At 31.7% G+C, this 17,990-nt stretch overlaps 1 protein-coding gene across 1 annotated transcript in view; it reads left to right on the top strand.

The window, feature by feature from the left end:
* The window catches only part of LOC127721876 (neurotrypsin-like), a 33,147-nt gene extending 15,497 nt beyond the window's left edge, over positions 1-17,650 (top strand). The window contains exons 8-14 of the mRNA XM_052228696.1: positions 6,696-6,877; positions 8,422-8,592; positions 11,815-11,985; positions 12,684-12,854; positions 13,675-13,821; positions 15,815-15,836; positions 17,476-17,650. Of these exons, the coding sequence (XP_052084656.1) occupies positions 6,696-6,877; positions 8,422-8,592; positions 11,815-11,985; positions 12,684-12,854; positions 13,675-13,821; positions 15,815-15,836; positions 17,476-17,650 (1,039 nt within the window). The remainder of the gene's footprint in view (positions 1-6,695; positions 6,878-8,421; positions 8,593-11,814; positions 11,986-12,683; positions 12,855-13,674; positions 13,822-15,814; positions 15,837-17,475) is intronic.
* The last annotated feature ends 340 nt before the right edge of the window (positions 17,651-17,990 follow it).

The raw sequence follows: 17,990 nt of genomic DNA, 5'->3' as shown, positions 1-17,990 counted from the left end.
AACATTTTCACAACATTTTATCCTGCAAAAATATTTTTTTTTATGTTTGAAAAATGTTTCAAGAATATTTTATAAACAAACATATTTAAAACATTTATAAAACATTTTACAAACATTGTCGACAAAATTCAGTAACGTGTCAATGATAATTAAAAAATATCATGGACATGTCATGGAAAATGTTCAGAAAATATTTTTTGCGCCATACATTTTTACGTGATTTTGATATTTTTCTGCAATATTTTTACAGCATTTTTCAAAATGTTTTTAAAACATTAACAAAATGTTTTAGTGTTAATTGGGATAGACAATCATACGATATATGCATAGACCTTTTGATTTGCTTTTTTGGTGAATACAATTTCCGTTTTCAAACTGAAAGCTGTCACCTTCAGGGCATTCTCTCGGGAGTTTATTGTATGTAATCGACTTTACCGGTCCATGAACGTTTTACCGACGATATATTTTTACTAATATATGATATTGATTTTGACACTTTTCATAAAATATCTCATTTTTTCTGGTTAAATAACTACAATTAACCTAAATGTGTCGTTACACCTCAAGACACGTGCTACACTGTCCAATTCAAATTTGATTTTACAACTTTAAAAAATACGCGATTATTTCGTGATTATTATTGAATTTGTAAATTTACCGATAACTACATTTATGTCACAAGTTTACGATGCATTAAAAATTATTTAATTAACATGATTAATAGTACTTTTTAGGCCTCTGTAATAAAAGGATGCACACTAATGCCACCCTTCTAGTCTAAGTAAGTCATAGAAGTTCAAATAGCCTGTAATCCTGGTCAAACCTCCCCTTCGCGTCAGTACGAATTAAATCGACCTGTCGCGGATTTATGTGACAATTCAAAACTTTTCAAAAGACTGTAAAATTGTCTGTGTGCTATTTACAGGATTAATAATATATCGGTATAAGCTAGTCCGGCATTTCTGTGGGCTAAACGTCAGTATGACACAAACCGAACGACTCAAAACAACCAAAAGTCATCTTATGGGCAGCATGTAGTATCTAACGAAAGTCTATAAAATAACAAGCAAATCAAGCTCTAAATCGTCCAAAGTCTATAAAATGTTAATACGTTAAACAGAAACAATTAAGGCCTGATATCCTTGTCTGAGACGGTGATAAGTTTAGTTTCTGTTTTTGAAACATGGTTTACCTCTATCAAAATCACTGACCAGATGTATATAATTATATGCATCCATGAAGGGCAAGTTCGCTTATGTTAAAACCCTGTACAAGTCTATCTTTTGATTTATGACATTAAATACAGTTTTATTTGTGTATGTAAAAGAGAGTTCCTTAACATGATACGCTTGATTTTTTACCTATAGGTCTGAGACGTTAAACCTGATATACCGGCCGGTGTCAGTGCTTGGACACAAAAAAAACCTTTGCAGGACCACTTGTGAGGGGTCCTCATTTGATCATTTGCCTCTGCCTCTGCTGGTAAAACAGATTTTGTGTTATGAAAGTCGATGCCTCTGCTGGTGGACTGACAGTCCCTGAGGGTATCACCAGCCCAGTAGCCTGTACTTCGGTACAGGCATGAAAATACGGATTTTGTATTAATAAACTTTGCTGTTACAAATTTTTGGAAATTGCCAATCCAATCAAGGATCTCCACCTTGGATTTAAAATACATGTTACATTCAACTGAAAGTTACCTGTGTAAATTTAGTTTCTACATTTTGATTTAAAAAAGAATCATGCAGATGTACAAGCTGTTTATGCGTGCACATTTTATTCTGATTTCGACAGATTACCAGTCTATGAGGGTGTTGATAGGGGTTTACAGAATAGAGAATAATGGACAAAAAATATGAAGAATACAGAAAAAAAGACCAAAAATTAAATAATAGAGATCAATGAGGTGCTTATAAATAGATAATAGAGAATAAAAGGCAAACAGTATAAAGAATAGAAAAAAATGCCCTATAAAATTTGAAAATACAGAAATGAAAGACACCCAATCCAAACCCTCGTCTATTTCAATTATCAAATGTACTTTTAAGGAATCTAAAAAAAGGGGAGGCGTAAAATAGCCAGTTTTGATACGTTCTATCTTGTTACTTTAAAAAATGAACATTGCAAGAAATACACACAAAGGAAATGGTCCGGTAAGACCCCTTTTTGGCCCCAAAATATAGCATTTTTACAAGTTATTTAAAATGTAAACTTTTAGCTAGTTATTGGAAAGTAGAATACTTTAGTTTCATAAACATGGGCTGTTAATGCCAATACATTGCATATAAATCAAGTACAAGCATCAGTAATTCATGTAAAATTACTGAAATCTTCACAATTTTAGCATTTGTGCTAATTTTTAGACGATTTTGTCTAAAATGGAAGTGGCCGCACTTGTGTTCAGTCTTAATATTTAAATACATTTTGTATTTGTTGATTATACAGAACATATATAAAAGTTGGGATTGAACACGCATGCGGCCACTTACATTGCAAACAAAAACCATCTGAAAAGTGACGTTTTATGGCATATTTAATAGATTTTTCAGATTGAAGCTTAAGTTTGAGCGTCTTTAATGACCAAATCAGATCAAATCTTGTGCATAAACTAATTGAGTCGAATGAAGTAGACACTTTAGTGTTTGAAAAATGTCAATTTTTTTCATCAGATGTACTTCGAATTTTAGGCTAAAACTAGCCCTTACCGGACCTTCTCCTTTCAGACATATGATTTTTGTTCAGATTATATAAAATTATATCATAATAGCGTGTATGTACACCTAATGAAAATTTGCATACATTTTTTATGGCAATGGTTGGTTGCATTATCTATAGTCGGAACGTGGATGCTACACTTTCAGGACTTTTAAACACTCATTTCTTAACTGAATTCATTTAATAGAAAGACATGACGAGCGAACATTGTCAACTTGAGTTAGATATTCTTAATAAGGATTTCCTTTTCAAACATAAGCCATAGAAATATAATCAATTTTTGAAGAAAAATAAATCGTTTACTCTTATATAAAAAAGGATCACAGTATCACAACTTCACGTATATGTCGTAGAGATGTCACTTGTTTAAACGTACTTATCATATGATTATCTATGTGACTGCATCCTACGATTCTTAACGATAGATAATTTAGATCATTTGTAATCAATTTCATCTTCATGCTTAATATATCTATCATGTACTGTGTTACAACTCTAGATTCTACTGAAAGGTAACACTAGGCCACGGAAAGCTGAATTTTAAGTTCAATCTAGGTGGCCGAGTGGTCTAGAGCGCTGAACACAGTGCAGGCGGTGTTGTCTCGATATCCCAATAGCATGAGTTAGAATCCCGGCGAGGGAAGAACAAAAGTTTGCTTCCGCAAATTTGCAGATTTAACATTGTTGTGCTGATATTAAGAGTAAATATGAATATAATGTGTGTTTTCAGCCATGTATCACCTCCACTGGTGATCCAATCGATGGATCTGTCGTATAGTTGTCACTTGTTTAGACGTACTTATTGTATATATGTATATTAACTTTGAGCTTCAAAACAAGTTATTTTATGAAAATGATTGATTGATAATTGCTCAATGTCCAGTGGCAACTATTTCATACATGTTCAAGACGATTTTTTATGAAATATAAATTTGGAGTTGATGACAGATATTTGATTGTTTCTGTTTAATTGATCCAAAAAAAATCGATTAAAACATGTAAAATTCAATTTGCGTACTGTAAACCAGGTATCTAAACATTTCTTGGTTCATTTAATATTATATTGATTTTGAATTACAGTTATCATTTTCTGATATCATAGCTTGTGATTATAGGACGGGAAAAGTGAACGTGTGTCACGAAATTTTAACCTTCGAAAAAAAAAAAAAACGGCAAACTATTTCCAAAATAAATCCATAAAAGGAGTTCCACATGTATCTACATACCTTGTGCAAAATGGAAAAGCTCCCAAGTTAGGAAAAGAAGTTCTGAGCTCAGGTAAACTCAAAATAACAAGTACATATTGCTTTAATTTATAAGGGTGAGCGGGGATTTGTTTCTCTCATCCATGACTCCTTTTCTCGGCTTTCCTTCTCTCGTTTCTTCTAGATTTCATATCTCTTCTGCAATACCCTTGCCTCCTGTCAGTGTTCCAAAAAGAAGAAATATTATGGGATTTATCTTTTATCATTTTTTTTCCTCACAGAATAATTGTTATGGAATATTTCTTCAATAAGGAATATTTGTAATGAAATTGTCTATAATAAAGTTTTCAAGGGTCGTCTGTTACAAGAAACAAATATACGTGGATATCAGTACTATACAGTTTAAACAGAATATTCAATTGATACATAGGTAATTTAAATCTGTAAACCCTTTTGTGTTTTGATACGATACCCACATTTAAAGTCTAACTTGTCACCTCAGCGTCGAGTATATACAATTTCGTAACACGTCTAATGACAAGACTCTGGCAAAAGTTTACAGACGAAGATGTCGAATAGAAAGAGATGAGAAAAGCACAATTTGCCCTGTAGCCAGATTAACAAAACAAAATTGGGCTTAAATCAGCTTTTAATGCCATTTTAACTCTTTTTGATGACTTTCTATCTAAATAATTTTTAAGTAAAATAACTGCAAAATTTGCTAAAAGCTGACATTTGATTTCTGTTTTGAAACTTTTAAGATAGATCAACACCTATCAACCATATGACACCGGTAAATTGAATCAAGAACTGTCATTTTAATTTAGTGTTCTATTTTTACCTGTACCAGTTATAATTTGTATCAGGTGGCAACATAATATGAGCTGTGTAAAAAATATATGCAATGCATTATTACTATTAAGTTTAATAACATTTGATCATGCAGTTTAAAAGGGAAATATTTTAGACAAACTATGTACAACATTAGGACAATGACGAACGCTCAGTGTTTTTTTTAAGCCCATAAAGCTTTTAAAAGCAGGCCGTATTAAAGGAAAGATCTTTGAATCATGATAAGAAAGATTTGTATTACATTTTGTCATCAGCATTACAAAAATCGATGGTTTCTAGGCATTTTCCACGATATGAGAATTGCTACTTAAGACTACTGTGACAATACTGACCATTTATCCCCTTGTTATTATTATTTGTTTAATACCAACTAACATGGATTTTTGGGATACAGATGAACCTCGAACAATAGCAAAACCACGAAAATAAATATCCACGAAAATGCAAGAGTTGCTCAATCCACGAAAATTATTATCCTCGAAAAAAAAAAAAAAAAAAAAAGAATCCACATAATTTCGTTTGATTTAAAGTTTAATGAATACCAAATACACCGACAAACATATCTGTGGTGTTTTGAGTCAGAACAAGAGACAACGTGGCTGGTGATTAACTAAAATACAAAGTACACATGAGTAAAATAATGTCGGTTAATTATTTCTCTTCTTATAAGGAAATTGAAATTCTGTTTGAAAGAAAGAATTACATGTTTAGTTTCCAAATTTCGAAATTTTGTCACAGGGGATCAAAACATTGATGGTTGCTAGACATTTTCCATCTATATCAGTTGTATATGAGAATGACTACTAAAGTGTTTGGTAACTATATTGATCCCTCACCTTTCAATAAGGATCTATATAACAATTCATATTAGTCTGAACCAACATATGTATGGCTGCTTGGTACTTTTATATCAAGTAAGGGTCGTTGCTAAAAACAATTGACATTACCTTGACCTCTGCCATTTAACCATGTTATAAAAAAACAGTAGTCGTTCTGAACGTTTTGTGAATTCAATGTATTGTTCTATTTGTTACCATTCCTGACAAAATCTAACAAACCACTCAAGGGCAAAGGTCAAGGTCATAAATAACTTTTGAATTTTGAGTAAAACTAAAATGCATTGTATGCACAACATTTTTCAATCAATTTTTATCCTTTATCTTTTTTAGTTTGTGAGATATTTTAATAACAAATCCAAAATGCTTTTATTAAACAACAAACAAATCACTTTTAGGTTTCCTAAGCAACCACCCTTGCGATCTGAATCCCAAATTTTTAGTTACAAATTGTTACTACGCAACAGTGATAGTTTACATTTATTACTTCAATGTAAATTGGTGTGGATACAAAAGTGTGTAATTAGTTCATGCAAAATGTTTATAATGTACCTTCTTTAATACAATGAAAATTCTCTTATTTCAATAGTGTTGCAACCTTATCTCCCTTTTATTAAAATTATTGTTTATCTTTTATCTAACTTATTAAATGTTTTATTTTAATGAACAAATGAAACCATATTCATCAAAATTGAAATGGGTACATGCCAACTGCTTGACAATTGTTATTTTTCTAGGTCAAAATATAGAAGTTATAGCGAAAAGGGGATCCGTAACCATAACAACGGGGACATAAGCAAATATTTGACAACATATTTCTTATATGTTTGTCGATAGCAACCAACACACAAAATATAAGATAATCTGAGACTGCGTGCCGCAGCTTGGTTGATGATTTCAAAGAATTGCTATTAAAATGTTTACGTGTTAAGAGTCGATGACTATGTCATTAATGAGAAATTATTTTACATAATTCAAATCTGTTTTAATCTTTTATGATTATGACATTCTTCTACTGATTCTGTTCGTTCATATATATCATTATTGTGGTTAATCATTTTACAGTAAATACACACATGTATTGTAGTACGGATGCTATAGAGATATATAAACCTGTTGGCGCTTCATCAAATACTAAAATATGGATGGATGACGTCAGGTGCACTTCATATAAAACACGCTTGGAAGCTTGCAGTCGGAGAAGTTGGGGTAGTCATGACTGTAGTCATTTTCAGGATATTGGTATCAAATGTTTTGGAAAATACGTCGGTAAATATCATTAGTCATTTTGTTTGATATTGACCTGATTATACATAACAAACCAAATTAAACTGGTCGAAAGCTTTTATAATGCTTCATGGTCCGTCTCATTATTTCAACTTGGCCAAAATCTGTATGGTAACAAATATGCTTTTGAAAAGTAAGGAAATCATTAGGATCGGTGAGTTGATATTTATAGGTTTCATAACGAGTGAGAATTGATATCGATTGATATCAAGTATAGTTACTTAATTCAAATTTAATAATAAACAAACCTATGGTGAGTGTGTTATTTCTATTTAAATTAGATAAGGAGAGATGATATCAAAAGACATTCATTTCACACGAGTTTTTAAATCTATTTCTCAAATGGTAAACATTGTATTTGTGCTAAGCAGAAATGTCTGCATTTCGGTGATCTAGACTTCACAAACCAATGTGATGTCATATGTCTTATTCCGGCGTCAAACATCAGACAATTGAAAATAAAATTAACGCTTTAGGATGTAATTAATTCAAATAAAAACATGATTTTCATGTGAAAAGTGTATATTTTTGAAGAAATGACATATATTAGTTGCCAGGGAGAAAATATACAACGTTCTGACATTTGAAAGTCATCAATGACCGTAGAAATACCCAATGGAAATGTCACAATACCGTTTCCTGTCTATCAAATTAACAAATATTAAGTATCACTTTTTCATATATCACTCCGTTTAGATTGCAGGAGAAATATCTCTTCGTGCAAGTAATGGATAACAGGCCAAAACCATAAGGTAAATTCAAATTGGTCAGGTACTAGCTAACCAATAGAAATCAAAGGTAGCTATTCCACACGTTAAAAATGTATAGTACACAATTTTATTTAGGAGGCCAGCTGAGGACCACCTCCGGGTGCGGGATTTTCGCGCTGCGTTGAAGACCCATTGGTGGCCTTCGGCTGTTGTCTGCTCTTTGGTCGGGTTGTTGTCTCTTTGACATATTCCCCATTTCCATTCTCAATTTTATTTTATACAATGTTTGTAAGACGACACATTGTAGAACAGAGGCGACACATTCCATCGGAACTGCGGGGTAGAAACTACAAACTGGTCCATCGTGTCTCGAACTTTTCTGCATTGTGTCTTCTGAATTGACATGTACTAATCATATCAGCATATCATACAAAATGACATTTTAAAATTAAACATAAGTTAAAGCACTCGAATTATCTACATGCACATCATTGTCATGAGCTGTCTTTTCACGTTGAAATTATTTTGTGACCAGTTTCAATTTTGTCTGAAACCGAAACGAATTATCGATAAAATAAATAGGAATATTATGCGAAGCTTGGATGAATAAAGAAACGGACGCCACGCTTTAGCATTGTTTTTTATGGAAGTCCAGTTGATTATAAATATAAATCCCAGTCTACCAATAATGCCCGTTTACCTTTCATCTCGAGTGTACAAGATGAAGGTTATTCGCGAAAAATGTGTATATGCTATACATTTTAATGTATGCTTAAAACAAGCTTTTTTGCTGTTAAACTTGCATTTGTACTTTAGTAAGTGGAAACTGGGGTCAATGGACTGCTTGGGGTATGTGTAGCTTTTCATGTGGCAATGGAAATCAATCAAGAAGGAGACGATGCAACAGTCCAATTCCGTCTGCAGGAGGCAGTGATTGCAACGGAACAAATATTCAGACACAGACGTGCAATGTATTGAGTTGCCCCGGTATATATGACTAACGTATTACGTATAATTGGTACTAAAATGTAGAAGAAGGTTATCAACTGACCTTGCCTTATGAAATTGTGATGTAAAGAAGGGATGTGAAATTTTAATTCATTACATACAACCCCTATACGCTGTGCGGATTTCACTGTTTGTAGATGTTCATGCGAAACATCCGTTCAATTAAGACTACAACAGCTAAATACTATTGTTTTGATTGTAATTTTGCTTGTTTTTTATTTCTAGTTTTGCCATTGTGTTTGCTGCGTTTCAATGACCTTTTATTACCCTTCATGTCATTCCGTTATACATACATAAAAAACAAATTTGAAAAAAGAAACATAACATATTGAACTTCATTTATATAACCATATAATATCTTCGAAAATGTAAAATTAACTTAAGGAGATGACGTATGATTGCCTATGAGACAACTATTCAAATCATACAAAATGAGACGAATGTAAACAACTATTTGTCAGCGTTTGGCTTAGTCGACTTTTAAACATGCCAGTATATTTCAACCAAGAAGACAAACTGCAAATATGTGATAAAACAATAAACAAAAAATCAAAAAATACACAGGCATCAACCAATAACAACATCTGAACCACAGGTTCCTAATTTGATACATCCACATATATACACGTGATTGCTGTACAAAATTTTATTCCTGGTATCTATGATGAGTTTATTTACAACCACTGGGTTGATGCCACTGCTAGTGGAGGTTTCCTCCCCTAGTGTATCACCAGGCTAGTAGTCAACACTTCTGTTTTGAAATGTGTTATTATTGATATGGTCAACTGTTAACTGTTTAATTACTGTGAAATACTAAGGATTTTGTACCTCAGGAATAGATTACCTTAGCTGTATTTGGCAAAACTTTTCGAAAAAATGCTCTTCAACTTCGAACTTTATTTGCCCTTTTTGACTTTTTTTTTATTCGAGCGTCAATGACGAGTCTTTGGTAAACGAAACGCGTGTCTGGCATATACGAATTGTAATCTTTGTATTTATGATGCGTTTATTTACATCAAGTTGCTGGGTAAAACATATGTGTGAGCACTAAACCTTACCCTAATTATGGGACAACAGCACAACATAAAAACGAATTGTACAAATCAGTCGGAAAGGCTTTGCTTCTTCAATTCGGCACAAAACACTTAAAAGTGCTTATACTGAAAGCTAGCTCAAAGACACTTACAACTTATAAATTAATCAGATTGTCCCGAATTAAAATATAAATCATTACAAATCCAACAAAGTGTATGCTAAAGACGTTATAAACCGTCTGTGAATACCATTCTAACCCTGAGCATGTTCAAATATAAGTATCGGCAAGATGTAGGACACTAATTGTTCATAACTGTATATCAATACACATTAAGTTAAAACTATGTTTTATTCCATATATTACAAAATCAATGTTTTAACCGATAAAGACAATGTTCAAATGTCTTACCGCAGTGTTTATTGAATAATAACATTATACAAAGGATTAGTAAGTTTGCATGGATTATATCTAAATTACGGGTCTATAAACAACATCAACATAATAGTTAAGATATGATTTCTCGTTTGTAATAAAATTTCTATAGGTACAGCCACACTTTCGAATACAAATTTTCTTTCTATGAATTTAGTAAACCTTTGAAGTAATTTGTGGAAATCAGAATAAAAATCATTTATAATTATCTTGTTTATGAAAGGCAAATATGTCCTCCAAGTAATGACAAGTTATGTAAGATTGACCACGAAAATGAAATTACAACAGATTTTACCAGAGTTTGGCTAAAAACTGTGATTCTTTTTATCAACTCAGCCCTAAGTTGCAACTAAAGAGGAATAATTGGTGCCTGTATGGCTGTCTAAAAACTACAGATAATATTTATCGCTAAAATGTAAAAGTAAGTTGTCAAAAAGAAATGTAGATCTGTTATCATATCATTACAATTCCTTAGTATATCTAGTATATTTATCTTTTTTAATTACAGAGGAAAGCTTTATATGAGTTTCAGCCAAGTCATAATCAGATTATTGAAAGGACCATTTAATTAAATAACAACACGTAATTGGATAAAGTTATGTGGAAGTTCGTAGAGTGTCAAACATTGTCGACGAATTTGAAAGGTCTTTCCAAAGATTTATGTACTAAAAAATATCAATTCCTTTATTTTCATATTCTAATTTATAAAAATAATTATAAGTTATTTAATTGTACTACAGTCTAGTAAGGGCACATTTAGATGATTTAGGTTTTTTGTTCTAAAGAAACTTCCGCGAGAATTTGTTTTTCTTGTAAATCAAGTATAGAAAAAATACCTGTCACAAAATCGTTATGAAGATGTCTTATCTGGATCTTCTCTTGTATTAAAACGTCAACAAGTATGGACCATCGAGAGAAAACCAATAGTTAATTTGAAATGCAATAACGCAAAAAAAAAAAACCAACTAAACTATATATAAGTTAGTTTACAATTTATATATGACATACATTTACATTTTACTTGCAGAAATGAGAAGTTTTCATGTTAACAATGGTTAAGTATCAAATGTATGTTTTATATCCTAAACTAATGTAACAAAGCCAGTGTGCTTTTATTGAAACAGATGTATCTAAATAAAGAGGAATGACTTATACATGTTATATTTATTTTTTCATTTTCTGCGTTCTTTATCACAGGGTGTTTTTAGTTGAATGTCCTGAATGAAAGGGTTTCAATCAACGGGATTAAGTGACACCACACATTGTATTCAGATTATAGGAGATCCAAGATGGATCTCACATGTGGATCCAGATCTGCTTACCGTTCCGGTAACATGATATCATCCTTGGTTTTCAGTGGGGTTTGTGTTGCTATTCTTGAGTTTTCAATGTTGTGTTTTGTATACTGTTTTGTCTTTGGTCGGTTTTCGTTCTTTGCCATGGCATTATCAGCTTGTTTTCGACTTGTGAGTTTGAGATGTCCCTTTGGTATCCTACGTCTCTCTTATACTGTAGGATGCATATTTTTAGTTTATCTTTAAATCATAAAGGTCAATGAGAATTTTAAAATTGACCAATATATAGAGAGTGGGAGTAATTCTAAAAACGATATGGTAGAATTCAAATATTTTATATAAGCTTTTATCATGTTCGTTAAATACATATTATTTGTTTAAATACAATATTCGTCTATCGTCATTGCTGTAAAACAATATTATTTTCTGTTATTTAAGTCGATGGCGACTGGAGTGGATGGTCTGCCTGGAATAGCTGTAGTGCAACATGTAACGGTGGAATTCAGGATAGGACTCGAAAATGTAAAGCACCCCAACCATCCAATGGAGGCCTTTATTGCAATGGAACACCGATAAAAAGTCGTCCTTGTAACAACGTTTATTGTGAAAGTAATTTCTTATATAAACATTGCTTCAGCGTATGAACGAACTCATGCTCATACTAACTATGCTTGGAAACAAAATATGTTTTCCATCTAAAATACTCAAAACAATTCTTTTTTAGATCAAGCATAAAAGTACTAATGAAATGAAGTCAGCTACGTGCAACGTGTCATTAAAAAAAATGTTTAAATGTGGCAAAACATTACCTATGAAAGCGTACACAGATAATTTTAGAATTTTAGTTATATTTCTCTGAATAAAACGTACAAATGCTGCATACTATCACTTTCATGATAACTTAATTTTGCGAGATATTTTCCAAATTATGTATTTGTTTTTTTTACTTTGAGGGGGGAGGGGGGAAGGCGGCAGCAAATCCCTTCAACATGCACACAAACCCATCCCTCTGTTTGCGTCATTAATCAGTTTACAAACTTATTTTAAAAAGCAATAATAGTGTAAGTTCTAAAAGATGCAACATGAATACCTTGTTTATTATAAAAGTATATAGAAAACATTATGTTCATCACAAAATGCCTTTTAGGTCAGCTCCTTGATCAGGCGAATACAAAACAATGACACACAATAAGTTTTGGGCTTACGGCATTATTAAAATTGATGTACTGAAAGTAACGCTGTAATTTTAATATGCACAAGTATATCATATCAACATTTACTAGAATTGAAGCATTCTGTTATTTCAGTTCATGGACATTGGGGAAGTTGGCAGGAGTGGGAGTCCTGCAATACAACTTGTGGAAATGGATTCAAACAAAGATCCCGTAATTGTGACAGTCCCCCTCCAATGTTCAATGGATCTGAATGTATTGGACTTAATTTTGATATTGAAATATGCAATAAGGACATATGTCCAGGTAAAATCAAGTAATTTTCAAAGTTAGAATCATGCGTAACGCATGTTTGATGCTATCTGTCAGTAGGTTGTTTGTAATTTATTTAATACAAGTATATTGAAAAGATGATTTATAAGCTGTTTTATCTAAAAGATATAAAATATGTGTATCAGTTCTTTTACAACCCCATGACATCACGAGCTTGGGAGCATCATTCTTATACACTTGGTTCGTATCAATCATGGTGATAGGACAATTTAGTGTCTTCAAATATGTCAATTTATAAATCATGTATCAATACAAATATTAATTCTTCATCAGACAATGTTAACTTTAGACGCCTTTTGATCCCTTTGCGTAAGCTTTTCTTGGTAAAGAAACTTTTGGATATTCATTTTAGTTATCGATGGTCTATGCTCACTGGTATTGCAAACTAAAAGCATATGCAAATCAAAGACATGTAGAAAAACTTCAATGAGAAACAACCAAGTAGAAAAGTCAATTATTACAAAAATAAAAAAGAAAAGTCACTTTTGATTCGAGCGTCACTGATGAGTCTTTTGTAGACGAAACGCACGTCTGGCGTACACAATTTGAATCCTGGTATCTATGATACGTTTTTCGCTATGTTAATGAGAAAACATAATATGAAAATATTACGTTGCTTCTACTGAGTCCATGCGAAATAGGAAAAAAACATGCAACATCTACTTTGACATTTTATGAAATCTTACTTTTACGTCTTTCTGTTTTATAGTTGTCACTAGGACACTTTTGGAAGGAACTGTATATGATATATAATTCAACCAGTATCATATACTTTTTCTTTTTGTGTTAATAGGTATTCAAGGAAAGATAAACGATGAATCATCAAAACCGTTCTCGGTCGAGCTGCTGGTAGGTGTTGCAGGTGGTTGTATTGTTGTGACAGCTATCATCATTTTCATAGGTCTCTTTGCATTCCGTAGATTTAAACCAGGGCAATTTGGTAAGTTTATGTTACTTATTTTATTTCGAAGGAATTAACATATTAAAATTGATTAACGGCATAAAAATAGTGAAATATATCTACTTACTATGTTTGATAGATTTTCGTTGTAGATTGGCAGTTTATACAACTGGATTTACACACAAAAAAGAGAGTAGCTTTTCCACCTTGACACATATATTATCCCCGCAGGGAGTCGATTGATAACGAGAAAAGAGATACTTTCAATTCTTAAACAGTGTAACATTACTTACACAGTGTGCTAGTAACTTAATACGATATGTATACGGTCAGTGAATTCAAAATGTGCAAAGAATTTATCTTACCGACTATCTTTACATGTGGCATTTAAACTAGTGGCCTATCAAAGTGATTAAGTCTTCATGGTCAATAATTTACTTCCATGGACTATACAAAAACAAATGCCAACAATCACAACTTGTTAGCTTTAAATGTATTTTCTGCATTTATTTTCGATCATTCCTCTTCAATTTCATCATCTGTTGTCCGGTCGAAACGGTTCAGATTTTTTCTCAACGCGGTGTTGTTTTTATAGCGAAACAAAAGACCCCTATTAACCGTGTATTAAAATAAAGTAGGCCTACTAATCTATAGGGTATCCACGTGTTCCTTTTTAACCAATGGCATTCCTAGAAGTGCAAAGTTGGTCAGAAAATATCTTTTTTAAGTTTCAATTTTTTAGTTGCAAAAGGCAGGGAATATGAATCTCCAATTTGACAATACATGCCAGATACATATAGTACAGACTATATTTGCTGCTAATGAAGTCATATATTCCATGGTCTTACTGACATGATCATGATTCCATTGACCGTTAAAGTATTTGGTGTCTACTCATGACTTGTGGTGTGCACACTTTATACTCACTATCTCTTTTTCCCCTTTGATATCTTTATATGATTTAACTTTTCATCGGACTTTTATTTGACAAAGGCAACATGGCTGTTATTACTGGACTGTAAGAAAATGTATACTCTTGTTTTTATTTTTCTGTTCTTCGGCTGCCGAGATGAAGTGTTTCTTTATTTGACTTTTTACTTGTGAAAACATTCTTTGTTTTTATCTCTTTCTTTATATAATAGTAATTATAAGAAAATAATATCTATTATTATTATTATTATAATTATTATTAATATTTTTTTATTATTATTACCATTATCATTATTCTTATTATTGTTATTATTATTATTATTATTATTATTGTTATTATTATTATTATTATTATCAGCATCATCATATGCGGTGAATAAGACCCCCTTAATTAATACTGCTTTTTTATTTTCTTATTGTACTCTTTTTGTTAATCATGGTGAAGGATGAAAATAAGAATGGATTGAATAAAATTGAACTACTGAGTTCTTTTTACCCCACAGAGAAACTTTCGCAGTACTTTTTAGCTTTTGGTAGAGCGGGATGTATTGTGCAAGATGTTCAAATTTCGAACCCTGGCTGATGCATTGGTAAATTTGAAAGACAAACTATACTTATATTTTGCTCTATAACCTGAAAAATCAATATCATTTCTTTAAACAAGGGTTTTATTTCGGATATCGTGGAAATGGTCGATTAGCTCTTGATGCGCCTGAAATGAATCAGTGCTTTCCTTAACTTAGTAGAGACATAACATTCCTTAATAGTTAAGGTTGAAAAGCGTTGATGAACTTTGACACAGTTCTCTGTGCGAACCTCGATTGCGGTAGTGGTAACTTTGGAAAACCAGGAGTGCACTATTGTCACAATATAACGGTACGCAGTGTAATTGAAGTATTGCTACAGTATTTTCTTTTTTTATATTTTATTTTATTCAATTAAACAAAATAAATATAAGCAATATGATAATTATTGATCAATACAAAAGTAACAAAATATGTGTTTGTTGCGATGTATACAAGTATTTCGTTGGTATATAGATATTTCATAATGTCTTATTACTTTATTTTAATTCACGCTGTATGTTATCTTTATTTCTTAGCAAAATCAAAAAGAAATGCGGGGTAAGTTTTCGATGTATTAACTGTACTTACTGTTTACACATATTTTATCTTACTTAAAACATAATTCTATTGATTTAAAATTTTCAAAAAGGTTCATTGGCTAAAACAACACACTACAGATCCCCTTGAAAAATCGGTTTATGACATATATTTGTGAAATGAAACTCCTGACCAGATGTATAAGTGATCTTTGGAAATAGTATTTTGTTATCATTGTGATCATCTCCCGACATAACAATGAATTGAGATGTTGTGTTTATGACAACAGAAACCCTACGATACATAAATTCAAAGATGTCAATAAAAATCAACACAAGATTTTCAATTTACAATTTATGTTCCTTCATTTTAGCATATCATTAAGAATTTTCAAGGGTAAAATGCATGTACAATTGCAATGGCAGACGTTTGACATACGATCTCATTACAATTAGATCTTATACTTTGCTCTGACATAACATACAAAAATTCGTTTTGTTTTAGTATAAATAGTTAATTGTTTGGCAAAGCGGGAACAAAGAAGCAAAGAAGAAAATGTAATCTTTCTTTCGTGACTGCATTGTGCATAAAAACATATTATTCGACGTTTTTATATATTACAGTTACACTTGAGTATCGTCCAAACCGTATGTGATTACTCCTATATGTATTATATATCATTTTCGTAAATTGTGTATCATTTATTCTTTTTTGTAACAAGGAGATATGGTATGATCCACGATTAGACAAAGTTAAAATGACGTGGATGCAAGCAACTATAGTTCCTATACGCTATTAGGCAATGAGTAAACCGCATGCCGTATTATCATGATTATCAGCTAAAACAAGTTTGTTTTGGAAACTGGTGGTATATGAATCATCTGGACATATATAACAATTGTAATATCAAAAAGTCCTTAAAAACTGACTAAGCCGAACGCTCGACTCTATCAACTAACGGAAGGAGTGGATATCTACTGGCAGATTCCTGACTTGATACAGACATTTCCCGAACAAAATTGTGGGTTTAGCCAGGTTTTGAAGATGGCCAAACGACCAACTGGCATGACTACTGTTTATAGTTCTGTTATATTAACAAAATTGTGTGACCACCCATAACAAACGTGACAATATTTTGGATACAGCAGCTAAAATTGTGAAAACATACATCATGGATATTCAACATGACTTAAATGAATAATTTGAAAAAAAAACATACAATTTAATCTATATTAGACGACAATAAAAGAAAGTATGTAGGAAATATTATCTAGTACAGTTTAGTTAAACATAATTACGCTTACCCTGTTGACGCACTTGGTCTCGCTTCCTTTAGAGTTCATGCAGTTTTACTTGTCATTTTGATGTGTCTATAGAACAATCGTTTCATTTTCTTTTCATATGTTGGTCATTTGGTCCTTACGTATTCAGTTTTTCATACATCACTGGTTTTCAAATGGTTTGGTTATATCATTCCTGATGAAGGCAAATCCAGGAAAAACGTGTCGGGCGCATGAAATTATTAAAGCGATATTTTCTTTTATATTTATTTGGCTTATTTCTTCAAAATATCAAATTCTAAGATTGATCGAGTTTTTTTAGCGGCATTAAGTTAAAACAAAATGTCTTTCTTGAACATATGTCATTGATCATGTTTCAGTAAAAACAAAAGTATTGGTGATTCACGAGTTACAAGCCAACCTAACGATTATGGACGCAGTGGACGTTCTAGTGGCACACACAGTGGTGTTTATGACAATATTGAGATTGGTGGTCATACAAATACTCAATTAAATTGCCATAATGAGGAAATATACGAGAATCTGAAATTATAATAAAATAAATATTATAAACAATACTATACTTTTCGTTTTTTTTTTTTTTTAACTTTTATTTTATAATGAGTACAATTTCATTATATAACATTACAATATCAATAGTTTTACCATTATAAAACTCTTTCATAAATTGTTTTTCCATATTCAATTGACTGAAATAAATAGAACGATACGGTCATGACAAAATATACCATTCCCGAATTGTGCATAAGTATGTCTAAAAAGAAAACGCCTTTCAGGTTTGGCTGTATGAATAATTGATTTTAATTGAGAAATAGCAAATGTACTCGTATAAATACATCTTTTTTAAATAATGACATATACTGGCATGTTTTGG

Source organism: Mytilus californianus, unplaced genomic scaffold, assembly GCF_021869535.1.
Source record: "Mytilus californianus isolate M0D057914Y unplaced genomic scaffold, xbMytCali1.0.p SCAF_12, whole genome shotgun sequence".
Classification (NCBI taxonomy): Eukaryota; Metazoa; Mollusca; class Bivalvia; order Mytilida; family Mytilidae; genus Mytilus; species Mytilus californianus.
This window is presented reverse-complemented; position numbering and strand designations above follow the sequence as displayed.